At 39.1% G+C, this 18,365-nt stretch overlaps 1 protein-coding gene across 1 annotated transcript in view; it reads left to right on the top strand.

Annotated features, from left to right (window-relative positions):
- The window catches only part of FRAS1 (Fraser extracellular matrix complex subunit 1), a 502,478-nt gene that overhangs the window by 359,476 nt on the left and 124,637 nt on the right, over window positions 1-18,365 (top strand). Inside the window, exons 30-33 of the mRNA XM_081584176.1 lie at window positions 574-727; window positions 6,950-7,128; window positions 12,459-12,575; window positions 18,196-18,310. Coding sequence (XP_081440302.1) covers window positions 574-727; window positions 6,950-7,128; window positions 12,459-12,575; window positions 18,196-18,310 — 565 coding nt within the window. The remainder of the gene's footprint in view (window positions 1-573; window positions 728-6,949; window positions 7,129-12,458; window positions 12,576-18,195; window positions 18,311-18,365) is intronic.

Genomic DNA, 18,365 nt, shown 5'->3' with positions numbered 1-18,365 from the left:
TAGATGCTTAATGAATAGTTGTTGAATATAGGTGGATGGGAAGGATGGAAGGACAGTTGAATGGACAAATGAAATAAAGAAATGGAGAGACTTAGTCTTTCTAAGTGATACAAGTTATTTACTCATGAGAAATTAGAAGAAAAAAGCAGGCTATATACATACATACCTATATACTTATGCATGTATATATCTACACATATACATATTGTTCACAGTGTGACTCTAAAGCTATGAATCTCTCTTTTTAGACAACATTTAGTAGGAATAGGACCTAACAACTTATATTTTTAAAGACTGATACCTTATTTTTTGTTGTTGTTGTTGTTCAGTTGCAGCCAACTCTTTTGTGACTGCATGGACTGTAGCCTGCCAGGCTTCTCTGTCCATTGGATTTTCCAGGCAGGAATATTGAACTGGGTTGCCATTTCCTTCTCCATTCCTTCTCCTGACCCAGGGATCGAACCCTCATGTCCTGCATTGGCAGGCAAATTCTTTACCATTGAGCCACCATCACCGAGGGGGCACCCAGATACGAACCAGGGAGCCTAATGCTGTACTTTCTCTTTATTCTAGAATGATCGAGGTCTTCGGCTTGTGGCTAATTCCATGGTGTGGGTTCCAGAAGGTGGGATGCTGCAGATTACCAACAGAATCTTACAGGCAGAAGCTCCAGGGGCCAGTGCCTCAGAAATCATCTACAAAATCACACAGGACCACCCCCAATTTGGTAACTTTTTGTTTTTCCTTTGTCATGATATCATCATTGCTTTCAGCAGTCTTGGACTTGCTTCTGTGTGATGCCACACAGCTAGGTTGTGTTTCCAGTGAACTTGTCTTTCAAACACATCCCCTTTAAAGAAAGAATAACCAAAGAGCGTTATCACACTGTGTCCATATTAGGTACTGCTGCTGCTGCAGCTAAGTCGCGTCAGTCGTGTCCGACTCTGTGCGACCCCATAAACGGCAGCCCACCAGGCTCCGCCATCCCTGGGATTGTCCAGGCAAGAACACTGGAGTGGGTTGCCATTTCCTTCTCCAATGCATGAAAGTGAAAAGTGAAAGTAAAGTCGCTCAGTCATGTCTGACTCTTTGCCACCCCATGGACTGCAGCCTTCCAGGCTCCTCCGTCCATGGGATTTTCCAGGCAAGAGTACTGGAGTGGGTTGCCATTGCCTTCTCCATATTAGGTACTAGTTAGTATGCTAAGTAATGTAAACATCATATATTTAAACCTAAAATGTAAGTTTTAGAACAACTTCCCTTTAGAGCCAATGCACCTGAGGGTGAGGATAGAGCACAGTGGGAATATGAAAAACTGAGTCTCTTTCTTCATTGATGGTGGGAGCTAAATTAATCCAGATTTTACTACCATACAAATTGGCACTTTGTATCAAATTCCCTGATAATTTGAATAATAATCCCCTTCTAGGCATCTGTCCTACAAAATAATGATATATGTGAAGAAAGATATATGTTTAAAACACCTGTTTTAATTAAAAGGATTACAAGATGCTAAAAAAAATTTTTAAATAAACAAATCCATTTTACAGAGAGCATAACTTGTTAAAAGTCACCTGGCTAGCATTATTGTAAAAGTTTATTGTAAAAGTTCAAGCTCTTAAACTCTACCTTGTGTCCCTCACTGATTTTTTTTTTTTTTTTTTGCCACCTGGCTTGTGAAAGTTCCCCATCCAGGAACTGAACCCTGGCCCCAGCAGCGAAAATGCCAAGTCCTAACCACTGGACCACTAGGAAATTCCCCATCACCTGCTTTCTTCTTGAGACTTTCTTTTTTTAAAAAAAAAAAAAAAACTTTACATAAAAACATTTCTCAAGTTTTCCATCATTACTTCCACTTCCAGACAGATAGTAGAGTGTAATAACCTATCATTATCACCTAGAAATGATGGGTAAAAGAGATGAAGAACTAAAAGGCACTCATAGCTGATCCCTCAAGGATATAGAAGAATCTCCAGGTGTAAGAAACAGAGAAGGAACTGCAAACCTGGGCAGGAGCTGATGGCGTGTCTTCTCTGAGAGGGATTGTGTGTGTCTCAATAACGTGAGGGGGCTTGGGATTTAATGCCCATGCAGAAACAGAAAGCTGGAATTAAGACAAGAAGCTCACCAGCACAGATGGATGGTAAAGAAACTACCAGTGTTTCCCAGGGCTCAGAATAGAACAAAAAGTGCCTACTAAGAATTCAGAACTTCAGGTCTTTTTCTCCTGAAGACCCAAAGTTCCATTATACCATGTGCATTGTCTGAGAAACCCAAAGCTGAGGCATTAATGTGGAAATTGATCCCAGGCCAATGATACTTCTTGTGTCTCTTGCAGAAAATAATAGAAACTATTGTGGAATGCCCACTCTTAACTCCAGACTACACAGATTCTCTCAGATAAAACCACTGAAGATTAGCTCAGAATTCAAAATTACAGAACATATGAGGAAACAATCTGTAGTACCATAGCCAAAACAAACAAGAAGATTAAAACCCAAAGAATTTCAAATGAAGGAACAAGCTTTCAAAAACTATGAAATAAGTATAGTTTAAAAGATTTAAAAATACAGAAGAAGAAATTGAAACTGTATGAAGATAAAATGCTGTAAAAAGTAAAAACAATAGACAGGCAGATTTTTTTTTAAAAAAATAAGAAGTAATTGCTTGAAAATGAAAATTGTATTCATTAAAATTGCTTGGTGTGATAAATAGTAGAGAAATAATAATTAATTTTTCCTCAGGTTATCAGATTCTTAAAATTATGTATTTTCTCTGGTGAAGAAAAAATTAACTCAGTATTGTTTAAGAATAACTCTAGAGTCCACAAAGGCATTGAAAGTCATAATCTAATCAATAATTGACAAAATTATATAACAATCAGTCTAGCTGGACTGTGGTTTATTATGGATGTATAACCTTGAGGAAGGCAAGTGGACCCCCTTGAGCCATAGGTTTTTTTGAAAGATGGAACTACTTAAAAATAATTTTAGACTTACTGAAAAGTTACAAAAATAGTGCAGAAAAGCTCTTGAATATGCTTTAACTGCTTCCCCCAATATTAACATCTTACATAACCATAGAACAATGGGCTTCCCTGGTGGCTCACTGGGTAAATCTGCCTGCAATGCAGGAGACCCAGGTTCAATCCCTGGGTGGGGAAGATCCCCTGGAGATGGAAATGGCAACCCATTCCAATATTCTTACCTGGAAAATCCCAGGGACAGAGGAGCCTGGCAGGCTACAGTCTATGGGGTGGCAAAGAGTTGGACATGACAAAGTGATTAAACCACCACCACCACCATAGAACAATAATCAAAATCAGAAAATCAGCACTACTACAATGCTATTAATTAGTTCACAGACCTTATTCAACTTGGCCATATTTCACCCACTGATTTTAAGCTAGACAATGTTTAAGTCTTTTCAGCTCTAAAAATCTTTGACTCATTTGATGTATTAAATTCTTTACCTTTATCTTGATCATAAAGACAATCAAGAAGTTAAATTTCTTAAAGGTATCCCAATATCCTGTTAAAGTATTAAATGGAACAGTGTTCAGTGAGGTGATTTTTAAGCCATTTTAGCTTGATAAATGCCATACAGACTTGATTTTGACCCTTTTCTACCATAACTCTCTTAATTAACTTCTTCCTAGGAACATAATCCTATTTCTGTGTGTTCAGAGCTCCCCACTGGTAATAATCAGATCACATTACCCTCAGGAGCCATTCAAGGGCAAAAAAGGTGGTGGGAACCAGAAGCCCACTTAACTCAAGTCTACTTACATCCATCTATCCTGGTTTTGTGAATTATGGAGCCCTTACCTCAGTTCCACCCTAGCTACTATGCACTCCCTCATCACACTGGAATGTTCCAGTTGAGCTTTAGGCTTTGATGAAGATCTGACTGTGTAACTGAATCCAACGTAAATTGCTCGTGTAGTATATGCATAAAGGACCCACGTTCCCCTATTTGCAGACTCACCACTTTTTTCAAATGTAAGTTTAGGCAAGTTGATTAATATGTGTACCTTAAGCAGATTTGAGAGTAAATTAAATGAGATGGTTTTATTGAAGTAACTTGAGTATCGTTTGAGGGAGAATCTGACTTACATTGCCAATTCTAAGTGATTTAGCATAGTGTAAGGAAACTTCAATGCAAATTATCTCAACCCCAAAATAATTCATTGTGATTCCAATTCTTAAAACCTATTGCATTTTCCCTTCAAGATTCTTGGTTAAAATATTGACTTTAATATCAGGGAAATCACTAATAGATATCATTTTCTGTTTTTTTTAAACCTGGACTGTTTTTTAAACCTGGATTTTCATATATTTAAAGAATCATCTCCTTGTATTTTGTCATATTATGATAAAAGCGGAGATGAGTTATAATGCAAAAGCTCTCACCTGGAAGGAGTGAACCCCACAAAAATATTGGTATTTCTCCCTGTCTACTTGTGGGCTTGTCACAAAGAGACCTTGGATTCCACATACCCAGTGCTGAATTCCTCGTCTTCTCTTCTACCAGCTCATCTCATTAGTGGCCTCGCTTCCTTACTCATCACCCAACCTAATAGGTGATTATCTGATTCCTTCCTCTTTTTTACCATTTATAGCTACACTTTTTAAGTTCTGTTGCTTCCACTTCCTTAATGATTCTAGTATCTGTTTATGTCTTTCCAATCTTACCTTTGTTACTTGAGTTTATTTCATCTGGGTTTTGCAGCAACTTCGTAATTGGTCAAACTGTCCACATAAATATTAGCTACTGTTGTTATTGGTTTTCTAAAATAAAATCCAGCCTCTTTCACAGAACTTTCACATACATTCTGTGTTCTACTAAATCAGTTCTTTCCATTAACCTACTGAAACTTTCACAGTGGCTCCCAGTTGCTTCTGGGGCTGATCTCCAGAGGCAGGAACTACATCCTACTGATCTTTGAGTCCCCCATCCCCAAGGGCTGACCACAGTAGTTAGCACCTAGCAGGTGCTCACTGACTGTTTACTGAGTTGAAATTAATGGGATTAGTCAATATCTCATGATTCTTGTTAATCTGCATAGTAGGGCAATGGGTTTTTTTAATCTGATAAATTGGTTTATTTCATTAGGACTTGTTCGGAAAACCCTGCTTAATTAGCTTTCCTGTTATAAAGCAGAATATCTAGGAAATTGATCTTTAAATATTTTTGTACTCTCCGTATTTTCATTGTGGACATCTCCTCTCAGAATATTTTGCAACTACCCACATTCACAAGCAGTCCACATCCTGGGAAAGCATGTTTATTAACAAGGTCTTATGAACAGAAGTTGAACCAGCAAGAGATGGGTAATGGAATTTGTGACTTAGGTACAAATGAGAAACAGTTCAAGAAAGAACTAGAGTGAGTTGATTCTACACATGATTATTTTAATAAGAATATTGATGTTTTTCTATTACTTCAGTATTTCATCACTATCCAGGATATTATGTTCATTTTCAACTTGAATTTAGTGTACATTGATATTAGAATCAGTATTTCCTTTGAGAAAGAAAACTAATTTCTCTAGGGTAATCAAAGTATACTGTTAATTGCCCAATATGTCTAGTGCACTAAGATCTATTTTTTTTTCTACAGAACATTTAAAAGATATGTGCAGTTTCTTTCTTTCTCTTTCTTTCTCTCTCTCTCTCTTTTCTCCCTCTTAATATCAGAGTGGTAGAGAGGCTTCTTTTGGATCTACTGTTAGATTCATTTTCACAAAATGTGTCTTCTGGTTTTTTATTTATTTTTTAATTGAAGGATAATTGCTTTACAGGGTTTTGTTGTTTTCTGTCAAACATCAACAAGAATCAGCAATAGGTACACCCATGTCCCCTCCCTTCCGAACCTCATCCATTCTTCTCCTTGGCCTTCGCTTGAAGGAACATTCTACTTGTGAAATTCTGATTGTTTCTATAACACCTCTGAATTTGCAATCTCACTTTAAGAAAATAGTAGCTCCAGGTGAAGAATAAACAATAGAAACAGATTGGTGGTGTTGGTGGTGGTGTTTAGATGTAGATTTCATTACTTCAATTCTAATAAAGTTTAGAGAGTGAAGGAGAAAAAAACATGATCAGTTATTTATCAAGGTAAATGTTGGTCTGTGAACATAAAATAATCATGATGGGTAACAGAGTTTCACAACTAGTAAAATGAGCTTCAGGTTCAAATCCCAGCTCCTCCACTTCAGATCTACATGACCTCAAACAAATTCTTAAACTTTTCTGAACACAAAGAACTTTGTCTTTAAAATGCAGATGATAATAGCATCTTCAGGAGGATTAAGTAAACAGCAATAAGGATAACCAACATTCTTTTTAAGCACCTATGAAGTATGTGCTATTATTCTGTTTTCACCAATGAGGGACAGAGACTTATAGTACATAAGTAAGCTCACCCAACTCTATGTGCTGATGTGCTTCATGCAGAACCTGTCATATGCATTCCAGTATTAGATATTATTATTTTCATTGCATAGAATTCTTCCAAGAATACTTTTTTTCTGATTTTTTTCTAGTTTCCCCTTTTGTTTACACCAAAAGTTTCCTGATTAGAAAACATTTGCTGTTCATAGGAAGTTGTGGGTAGAAATGAATCTATTCAATGCCCAGTATTTGCAATGTTCACAACTATTAGAGTCTTCTTATATAATTTTAATAGATACAAGTCAGTAGCTTCATACATGAATTGCCCTTGAATGGCTTTTAGCTCTTTTAACTGAAAGACTGGGTACTTTTTGTCTAAAGGTGGTTTTGATGACATCTACTGAGTTCTGTGTTTATGTCTTTTCCCTCACCTTAGATAAAAATAAAGAAGTGCATCATATCTTTTCTATTAAAACAGTGATAGAGAAGGAGATGAGAATTCTGATTGACTTTTCCCTTTCCCAGGGTCCTCACTAACTATGTGTTTTTCCTAGGGGAGGTGGTCCTTCTGGTTAATATGCCTGCAGACAGCCCTGCAGATGGAGGGCAGCACCTGCCTGATGGGAGGACAGCAACTCCCACCAGCACCTTCACCCAGCAAGATATCAACGAAGGTATCGTGTGGTACAGGCACTCAGGGGTCCCAGCCCAGAGTGACTCCTTCCGCTTTCAGGTACCCTCTGCTTCCTGAATTTTCTGATGTCTGGAGGGTCTGATGAAAATCATCACCCTGACTTATAAATGATCCAAGTCATTTTCTATGATTGCCTGCAAGTCACATTTGGGAGGAAAAAAATGTAACTAGTAGCTTCAAGAGATTTATTTTTAATTAATTTGCCAATTCAGCCTTATTATCTCTACATCATTTCATAACAAAGAGATTTATAATAGATAATTGCTAAAGTGTTTGGCAAAAAGTATTTTCAAAATGTTAAAATGCCATATGGAGAAAAAAAATCTTATTTTTTTTTCATATGTTTTTGAAACATTTACCATCTTAGAATAAGGTCATGGGTTTAGCAGCCAAACTCATTGGGTTTATGTTTTACTTCTGCCATGTACTAGCTTTGGAAAAATTACTTGGGTGAAATCCTTGAACTTCAGTTTTCCCATCTGTAAAATAGGATTGTACGGATTTAATGAGTTGTAAGGATTTAATGAGTTAATACAGATAAAGCATTTAGAATACTGCCTATTACTATATAAGAGTGTGTGACTATCATTTATTAAGATTAGTCAGATACCAGTGCTATAGACTGAACGTGTCCAACCAAAATTCATATGTTGAAATCTTACTCATCTATGTGATGATGGTATATGGAGTTGATGATGGTATATGGAGGTGATGCCTCCGATTAGAATTAGATGAGGTCATGAGGGTTGTCTGGAGAAGGCAATCCACTCCAGTATTCTTGCCTGGCAAATCCCATGGACAGAGAAGCCTGGCGGGCTACAGTCCGTTAGGTTGCAAAGAGTCAGACATGACTGAGGGACTCACACACACACACACACACACACACACACACACACACACGAGGGTTATACCCTCATGAATGGGATTAGTTTACTTACAGGAGTCACAGGAGTGCTTGCTTCCAATCTCTGCTGCCCTCCACGGGGATACGATGAAAAATTTGCAGTCTACAACCCAAAAGAGGGCCCTCACCAGAACCCAACCATATTGGTACCCTGATTTCAGACCTCCAACCTCCAGAACTGTGAGAATTACATTTCTATTGTTTAGAAACCACCCAGTCTATGGTATTTTTTTAGAGCAGCCTGAGCAAACTATAGCAACCAGACCATAAAGTTGGTTTAATTTATTCTGTCAGTAAATTACAGAACAAGAGATTATACTGGGCACATTCTCTGTTATGAAATATGATTAGAAATTAATAATAAAAAGGTAAAAAAATTAAACCATTTGGAATTTCTAAATAATTTCTAATTCTAAAGCAAAATAAAAATGCAAACTATTAAGAAATATGGATTGGGGGAAACAACATATCAAAACTTAAATGATGTGGACAAAGTAATAATCAGAAGAAATTTGATGGCCTTAAGCTCCTATCATTAAGCAGAAAAGCATGAAAATGAATGGGCTAAATACTGAATTCAAGAAGCTGGTGATGTATGACAGAAGCAAAAGGAAAACATCAATAGACATGAAAGAGGAATTGACTAATTATAAGATTCTAGACTTGATAAATAAGTACAAAACCTGAATCTTTGGAAAGACCCATATAGTTAGAGAAACCTCTGTCAAAGACAATTCATAAATGAAATAATTGAACAGAAATACAAAGGAATGAGGAAGTATGAATGAGAAAGAACATTTAAATACAGATACAGAAAAGAATTTAGGAAAGGATCAGAGAAAATATAAAGAAGCCCTCATGGTGATCAGTCAAAACAACTTAATAATCCCACTAAGTCTGAGCCCATTTCCTTTGTCTAGGAATCCAGTTTGGGATAAACTATCACTACAGTTCACCTTGTTAAAATTATCTTCCATACTAATAACCAGCAAGGTCCTACTGTTTAGCACAGGGAACTCTGCTCATTGTTATGTGGCAGCTTGGATGGGAGGGGAGTTTGAAAGAGAATGGATACATATTTGTCCCTGATGGCTCAGACAGTAAAGAATCCACCTGCAATGCAGGAGATCCAGGCTCCATCCCTGAGTCAAGAAGATTTCTGGGAGAAGGAAACGGCAACCCACTCCAGTATTCTTGCCTGGAGAATTCCAGGGACAGAGGAGCCTGGCAGACTACAGTCCATGGGGTTGCAAAGAATCAGACATGACTGAGCAACTAACATTTTCACGTCATATGTATGGCTGAGCTCCTTTGCTGTCCACCTGAAACTATCGCAACATTGTTAATTGGGTATACCCCAATGCAAAATAGAAAGTTTAAAAAAATTATCATCCATTCTGCTCCTGATGCCTGGTGCACATATTTTCACCGTCTAATTTATATTGTGTAAAAAATGTGCTTTGCCAGAGAGCTGCCTGAAATAAACCTGGAAATCATTAAAATGAGATTACACTGAGCACACTGAATGTCCAGTGAGTGCGCAAACATGATGTGCCCTTTGCCCAAGTTAATATTTCAATTTTAGCAGCTGGGGACTCAGCAATCCTCAGGTAACGAGTCAGAACAGAGGCAAAGACCTCAATCAAAAGGAGTCACCTCGGCAAACTAGAATCCTCAGACCTGCCTTTGCCTTCATTGGCATCAATATGAACAACATCATCAATATGGAGCATTTCCCTGGAAAGAGATTCTCAGCACCTGCTAAAATGATGTTTGATTGCTTTTGCAAGTTGGTTACTAAGTAGGTTATTATAAAATAGCAAAAGTTATTGATTTTTTGAAAACAAATTCACTGGAGTTTAAGACCTAAAACATCATTACTTAGAAAATGGTTCCCTTTGGAGAGTCTTCACACGTTTTGCTCAAAATGTATTTAGAAATCTGAAATCTCCTTCAAACTGTGGAATATTCTTTAGAATATCTTCAATAATGACAATGTATCATCCTTGGGAAGTGAATTTTAAAATATAGCCCAATAGCCAAAAGTCATGCTGACTCATATCTGGTAGAAAGAAGAATAGTATTGGGACTTCCTTGGTAGTCCAGGGGTTAAGAATCTGCCCTGCAATGCAGGGGACATGGGTTCGATCCCTGGTCAGGGAAGTAAGATCTCACATGCCGTGGAGCAAACAAGTCTGCGAGCCACAACTAGAGGGTCTGTATCTCACAGCAAAAGATCTTGCATGAGGCAACGGAGATCCCGTGAGCCACAACTAAGACGTAACACAGTCAAACAAATAAATAATTTCTTTAGAAAAAAAGAAGAGTAGTATTATTTTTGGTAAAACAAGGACAAATTATGAAGTAACAAGCTCAGTTTTCTTACATGTTTTGTGAAGGCTTTCCAATAAGTGCATTTTGAATACTGACAACATACTTATTGCAAGCATGAAACAACTCTCTTGGATCATATCCTCTTGCGTGTGGAAGCTTTGGTGTGTATGTTTTTAAAGTTTCATTATTTGATAGGCTTACCTCATATTTTGATGTGAAGTGACACAGACTCTGTAGCTATGTGTTAAAGTAAATGGTTAGCAACTTTTCCCATTCATGATTTTAGTGTCCCTTGTGATTTTAGACTATTTAAAAAAAGATGCTGTTCCAATGGTTCTTCTCTTTGTCCCTTTTTTTCCTTTCAAGCAGAAAATGCAATACAATGAGTTGCATGGATTTAATTTCATTTTAATGTTGATATGCTGTCATGAGCCGTCAGTGCAGTCCATCTGTTACTTTGCATCTAAGACTTGGGATTTATGCAATGTGAATGGTGTGAAAAAATTAGAGCATGGCATAGTGAGAAGAAAGCAGGCACATTTTTGGCCAGGGAGGGAGCCCTGGTTTTTGGCTTATTCAGATCACATTGACACAGCCTCAGGGGATGTGGTTTGAAAAGGACCAAAATATTTTATAGCAGTATCTTTGCTAGGGAAGCTAGAATTGAGTCCCTTGCTTGGTAGTATGCTCACACCTCACTACCTGCAGAGTTCCATTCCTTTTCTCCAAGAGATAGGAGAATGTATCTTCCTCTGTCCTAATTTCCTAACGCTTCCAAATTGAGTCACTGTGGTCAGTAGGAAGATCAGGAACCCACTGACCTAGTTTTAAATACTGGTCCTTAGTGGCTTTTGATCTTGACACCTGTAACTTTTTGACTTTCAGTTTCATCGTCTGTAAAAAAGGTGATAATAATATCTACTCGGTGGGTATTCAGTAAAAAAAACTTTTGAAGAGTAGCTTGTACAGTGCTGAGGCTATGATAAATGCCCTGTCGCTAAGTCGCTAAGCTGTTGTTGTTAATATTATTTACGACGACACTATGAGATGTCTTCTTGGAAACATGTAGATATTCTGCAACTTGAGCTCTGCAGGGAAGTAGGCTTTCCTGTAGGATGTAACTTTAGAAGACATAGAGAAAGGGCTGCTGTTCCTGCCTTTTTCTCAGGATTTACGAAACCCTGCCCCTTCTCATATGTGTGTGTGCGTGCTCATTCGCTTCAGTTGTGTCCAACTCTTTGTGACCCCATGGATTGTAGTCCGTCAGGCTCCTCTGTCCATGGGATTTTCCAAGCAAGAATACTGGAGTGAGTTGCCATTTCCTCTTCTAGAGGATCTTCCCCACCCAGGGATCGAGCCTAGTCTTATGTCTCCCACATTGGCAGGCAGGTTCTCTACGACCAGTGCCACCTGAATGCAATTCCACTTGGCCACTTGGGCCTGACCAATTCTTCTAACGAGCACAAGGAATAAAGAAAGAAGGCAAGTTTAAAGGGGTGGCTAGGTAGCACTGAGGAAGGGGAGAGACTGCATGGGCAAACCATCATTTTTCAGTATATATGAAGCAGGGAGAAATTGATTTTGTGACCACTACCCTAATTGTAAATGCTTTTAATCTTGCCTTGCAGTGATGAGGCTGGGATTTAGCATTTATAATCTAAGTGTAGATATCTGTACTGGGTAAAGATTAAAGTGGAATAAACATCACATATGTAATGTGTTGTCTATGTTCATAATGAGACATTATGTAGCTATCAAAATTGTGTTTTCAAGAATGTTTAATGATATAGCAAAATATCATAATATTAAGTAAATGTTTAGAATATATAATTATATGTAAAGTTTCACGTATGCATAGCAAAAAGATTAAACTGAAATGCAATGATATATTCATTACTATTTATAGATAGTGATCATCTTGATGGCTATTATTTCATATTTATACTTTCCTGCAACTTCAGAATTGCCTAAAATGTTTATTTTAAATGAACCTTAAAATATGAAGAGCGGAACAAAGATTGTAATGCAGGAGCATATAGAATTCAAAGACAGATGGTTCAAAAGAGAAAAAGCAAACACGGGCAAACTACTCTGCCCATCAGAGTCTCACTGGCGTGCCATCTCATTGCAGGTGTCCAGCACCACAGAGGCCCACGCCCATCTGGAGAGCCGCCTGTTCAACATTGCCATCTTACCTCATGCCCTGGAAGCACCCCAACACTCTCCAGGATCTTCTCTCCACATGACAGTGAGTTGGGTGGGCGGGCTCATAGTTTTTGCTTGGAGGAGGTAGGCTGATGATATGTACATGCATGCTAAGTCATTTCAGTCATGTTCAACTCTTTGTGACCCTATGAACTGTAGCCTGCCAAGCTCCTCTGTCCATGGGATTCTCTAAGCAAGGATACTGGAGTGGGTTGCCATGCCCTCCTCCAGGGGATCTTCCCAACCCAGGGATTGAACCTGTGTCTCTTATGTTTCCTGAGTTGGCAAGCAAGTTTTTTTTTTTTTTTTTTTTTTTTTTTACCGCTAGTGCCACCTGGATGAGATTTGACTTAATTCCTATCTTAGAACACAGACTCTGGGATAACCAATGCATGCCAGCCCTGTAAACGCATTTCTCATTGATTTGAAAAAGCAATTAAAATTCCCAGAGTGAAAGGAAGATTACATGAAATCTACCCCAACCTCCCATCCATTGCGGCAACTTTTTACAGCATCCCAATCATGGGCCCACTCCCTGAGTGTTGTTTAATTGTTAAGTCATGCCCGACTCTTTGCAATCCCTTGGACAGTAGCCTGACAGGCTCCTCTGTCCATGGGATTATCCAGCAAGAATTTTGGGATAGGTTGCCATTTCCTCCTCCAGGGGATCTTCCCTACCCAGGGATCAAACCTGCGTCTCTTGGCAGGCAGATTCTTTACCACTGAGCCACCAGGTACTCATTGATTACCTGGATAGATTTTCAGGCTTATATCTATTTGATGATTACTGTTTGGGTATAAATGTTTAGCCAGTTTAGAGCTCTACCTAGCTAGAGAAACTGTTCTTTAAAAGTCTTGTTAGTAGTTTTCTATTATAAAAGAAATATCAGGGTTTATCAGGGCTTCCCTGATAGCTTAGTTGGTAAAGAATCCACCTTCAATGCAGGAGACCCCAGTTCGATTCCTGTGTCGAGAAGACCCCCTGGAGAAGGGATAGGCTACCCACTCCAGTATCCTTGGGTTTCCCTTGTGGCTCAGCTGGTAAAGAATCTGCCTACAATGCGGGAGACCTGGGTTCGATCCCTGGGTTGGGAAGATCCCTTGGAGAAGGGAAAGTCTAACCAATCCAGTATTCTGGCCTGGAGAATTCCATGGACTGTATAGTCCATGAGGTTGCAAAGAGTCGGGCACGACTGAGCGACTTTCACTTCAAGTTTCCTGGAAAAAGTGATGTCTATGCTGACTCCAGAAAGACAAGTAGCAAATATCCAAAAAGTATGGAGATGGGGGGACAAGTTGGAAGGATTTGAGGGGTGAGGGCAAAGGGCATCACCAAGCATAGAAAGAACAAATACAAAGACCCAGAGGAGGGAGACAATATGATTGTTGGAAAATTGCCAACAGTTCAATAGGACTAGGGACATAAGAGACGCTGAGGAGACTGGGGGTGTGGAGGTCTGTGACCTGGATCACAGAGGGGCTTTGCTTGGGAAGGAGTGTGGACACATGGAAAAGTTTGAAGCAAGGTGACAGATAAATTAATGCATGAAGCTTAGTTCAGACAATTAGCAATTCCTCTGTAACCCTATATCTACAGGACATGTAATGCCAGAATCCCTCTTCTAGACAGAGCCACAAGTACTAAATCCTTGTCAATGAATCATCAGAGATCCACATTTTAGTTAGCGTCCACATAATTATACTCCAAAGTGATGTAGCAGCCCTGAATTGCAACAAAGACAGCAGGTAGAGTTTTAGAAATTATGGGTCTAGGACGTGACAGAGACATAAAAGGGGAAACAGAAAGTATTTAATGAATAGCTAGTATCGGCATTTCCACCGTAAACCATAATTTAAAGAAATCATAATTCAGCAACACTATAGAGTCCATAATTCATCATTCTGACTAGAGGAACTTGGATCAGGATTTTCTCTAAAGTGTAAAGAAAAATGTTCATACACATTTTTGCCAAATGCTAATGCAGTGTTATTTTGAGTTTAGAAGGGAAAATAAATGGGTCAGGAGCCATGAATATGGCATCACTCCCTCTCTGTGTCTGGGAACCTCTAATAACTTTTAAACACATTTAACCTTCAGGATCTCAGGTTATGTCTATTCTGTGAAATTTATGGTATCACAGAGTTTGCTGCTGCTGCTGCTGCTGCTGAGTCACTTCAGTCGTGCCCGACTCTGTGCAACCCCATAGACGGCAGCCCACCAGGCTCCGCCATCCCTGGGATTGTCCAGGCAAGAACACTGGAGTGGGTTGCCATTTCCTTCTCCAATGCATGAAAGTGAAAAGTGAAAGTGAAGTCGCTCAGTCTTGTCCGACTCTTCGCGACCCCATGGACTACAGCTTACCAGGCTCCTCTGTCCATGGGAATTTCCAGGCAAGAGTACTTAGTGTACTATAAAATTCTTTCATTTCTTAAAATACAAGCGGTTTATATTTCTTCTGATGTTAATTAGGGCCTTTACTGTAGGACATACAAGCTAATCTGTGACAAAAGTGCGTTCTCAATTCAGTGATTTGGGCTCACCTAACCATGCAAATTTTGTACATATTTGGTAGGCACATTATGAATACATATGCTAAATTCATATATGGTATATTCATATATGTGGTTAAGGGTAGGCGTCTATCTCTCCATTCATTCAGTTATTCAATCATGAACACTTTTGTGCCCCTAATTTATGCCAAGTGTTGTGGAAGACATTGGAGATTCAGTGATCACATAATACAGACAGTATTCTTTTTTTATTGAAATAGAGTTGATTTACAATGTTATGTTAATTTTTATCAAGCACTCCCATGTACGGTACACTCGGTGCTTGAGATCCATGAACAAACTAAGATCCATTTTCTCATGAAGTTTACATTCTCATGGGGAAGAATAGACTAAGTTATAAACAAAAGAAGTAACTCACATATAGCATGTTAATGAGAAGCATTATGATAAAACTAAAAGTGGATCAGAACCAAGAGGGTTAGAAATGTAACAGGGGAGACCTAGGTTGTAATTTTAAATAAGGTGGTCAGTGTGGGCTACCTTAAGACAATGACATTTAAAGAAGGACTTGCAGGAGGTGAGGAAGAGAGAGAGCTGTGCAAAACATTAGGAAAGAGCATTCCAGACCCCGGGAACCATGCATTTAGAGACATCAGGCTAGGAGTATGCTTAGATACTCAGGGAACAGCAAGGAAGTCAATCTGGCCGGATCGAAGTGAGTGCAAAGCAAGAGGAATCTGCATGAATGCAGATGTGCAAAGTTAATGGAGTGGAGGGTGGTGCTGACTGGGAGAACAGATTGTGTCCAGCCTCACAGACCATTGTAGGGACTTAACTTTATTCTGAGTAACATGGAGAGCCATTGCAGGGTGTTGAACAGAGGCCCAATGGCCTTTTTAAAGGCATCCAGTGGTGGCTGTGTGGAAGGAGACTCTTGAGGAGAGGGCAAGAGAGCAGGTGGGAGGCCATGGTGGGAAGCCAGGTGTGGGATCTAGCTCCCTGCAGGGTGGTGGCAATGTCATGGGGAGAAGTGGTTGGATTCTGGATGTATTCAGAGGTAATATGGGTATTATGAAAGCCATTATTCTGTAATCTTCTTATGCTGACAGTTTAATAGAAAAGTGTCTTCTATAATGATTTCCATGAAATTTAATCTCACATTTCTTACTGTTTCATTGATAAATATTGAACATTCCAAACAGCCAATATTAAAATTGATTATACTTTGATGTACCTCCACCTCAATATTGCTTTCTTGAGAAAATCAAGTCCTTGCTTTTTCTACTGAGTGTCTATTTCTATTAGTAAAGAAATTGTATCAATTCTATAATAAAATGTCTGCTTTCTTGGCGATAATGCATTTCTCTTTTCCATTATTCTGTGTTCATAATAATTCTCTTTTCTTATCACTTTATTGTTTTAGGGACATCTAGATTTTCAAAAATGTCCCATAATACCTTGAGAATGTTCAGTTATTCTGATGGTTTTGAGATTAAAAGTTGGCAAACAGTACTGAACAGTGCACTCAGCCTACACTTTTTGTCCATGTATCTGTGCCCACATGTGTACGCATTTACAGATGTATGCACACATGCATGGGCTGTAAACACCTTGCATAGGGTATGTATTTTTCTTGTGTTGTCTTTCCCTATTTTATTTTAGAGATTTTCCTTGCTCATTACATTCCAGACCTGAGCAATGACTTGAAATATGACTCTGTACTAGAGGGGGTTGTCCTAACCTGTAAGTGCTACCTCTCCCCAGGACAAGTATGGCTTGGGGACAATTACAAAGCGACTGCAAGCTTCAGTCTTTTCATGGTTAAAAGGAAGAACACCATGCCTTCCTCCATGAGACTTCCTGAGCCCTACTTATCCCTTTCCTAGATGGGAAATTCCTTTTGAAAGTAGCAGAGCTTGGAAGAGCAGTTTGTTGTTCAGTTGCTAAGTCATGTCCAACTCTGTGACCCCATGGACTGTAGCACATCAGGCTTCCCTGTCCTTCACAATATCCCAGAGTTTGCCAAAACTGATGTTGTTGCCATCCAACCATCTCATTCTCTATCGTCCCCTTCTCCTCTCTCCCTCAATCTTTCCCAGCATCAAGGTCTTTTCCAGTGGGTCTATGAACAGGATGAAAGAGCAGGAGAGCATGTCAAACTCTAACCCTTCAGGGATCAATTAGCAAGACCCTGTGATGAACCAGATATTTTTGTTCTGTTTTAGTATCAATATATGTGACCTAGGCAAAGGGCCCGTGTTCACTCCCCTTTTCAATTTTCTCCTCTCCAGTCTGTTTTTGCTGCTGTTCCCAAATCTCTGTTAAGCCTGGTCATGAAATTCTGAATCTCTTTCTCTTTTTTAATGTTGTCACTGTTAATGGGTTGTGAACCCACACAGGTGAATGGATAGTGAGAGCTATACACCCATTGACTTTCTGATTAATTTCACTTGACTCCTTCATTGGGTCCTAAAGCTAGAAGCGAAAAGCAATATCTGGTTCTTTAGAACAGTACAATGGAAACAAAGGGAAATACTATTTCTATAAGCTTTAATAAGCACGTAGCTCTTAAACCTCTGAACTCCAATGGTGAGCCTCTGTGGCATTTGAGACAAGTTCATCTTTAGCCATTGAAACCATCAGAGTTAAAGAAAAGAAAAGAATTCATCACAGTTCCCATCAGCAAGCTGGGGGGGTTGGAAGAAATTCTCACCAGATACCATCTTAGCCCATTAAATTAGAGGAATAGAGCTGTGAGGATCCAGCTGTGAACAGTAGAATCACCAACTGTCGTGGTTTAGTTCCAAGCATGTACCGCTGTGAGCTCCAACCAGGAATAAGTGATCATATTGGGACTCCCACAGCATGTGCCAGAATAAACCCGGGAGGCCAAGGGCAGGGGAGAGAAGGGTCAGTTGCAAGACCTGAAGAGAACTCTGTAACCCTGTGAGATGCTTAAGGCAGGGACAAGTCTGCAATGTGGGAGAACCGATCCTTCTTTTGAACTCTCAGAGAAAATTTTCCTCTCTGTGACGAATTAAAAAGCCCAGAGAAAGTTTTTTTTTTTTTTTTTTTAGTGGGTTTTGTTTTTGCCTCTGGCTTTTGTTTTCATCATGCCATTTTTTTCTTCTTCTCTCTCAAATTTTGTGTAGGCTCAGGAAGATGGCCTGACTGTGATTCAGCCTCATTCTCTCTCCTTTGTAAACTCTGGGAGGCCAAGCAGAAAGATAATATACAACATCACTCTACCTCTGCATCCAAATCAAGGTAAGACAGGCAGTAAGTGATCTTTTGAGGGATGCTCTTTGTCTTCTATTGTTGA

The sequence above is a fragment of the Giraffa tippelskirchi genome, chromosome 1 (genome assembly GCF_054371585.1).
Source record: "Giraffa tippelskirchi isolate mGirTip1 chromosome 1, T2T-mGirTip1v1.2.pri, whole genome shotgun sequence".
NCBI lineage: Eukaryota > Metazoa > Chordata > Mammalia > Artiodactyla > Giraffidae > Giraffa > Giraffa tippelskirchi.
The sequence above is the reverse complement of the archived record's forward strand: the minus strand, read 5'-3'. Positions and strand labels throughout refer to the sequence as shown.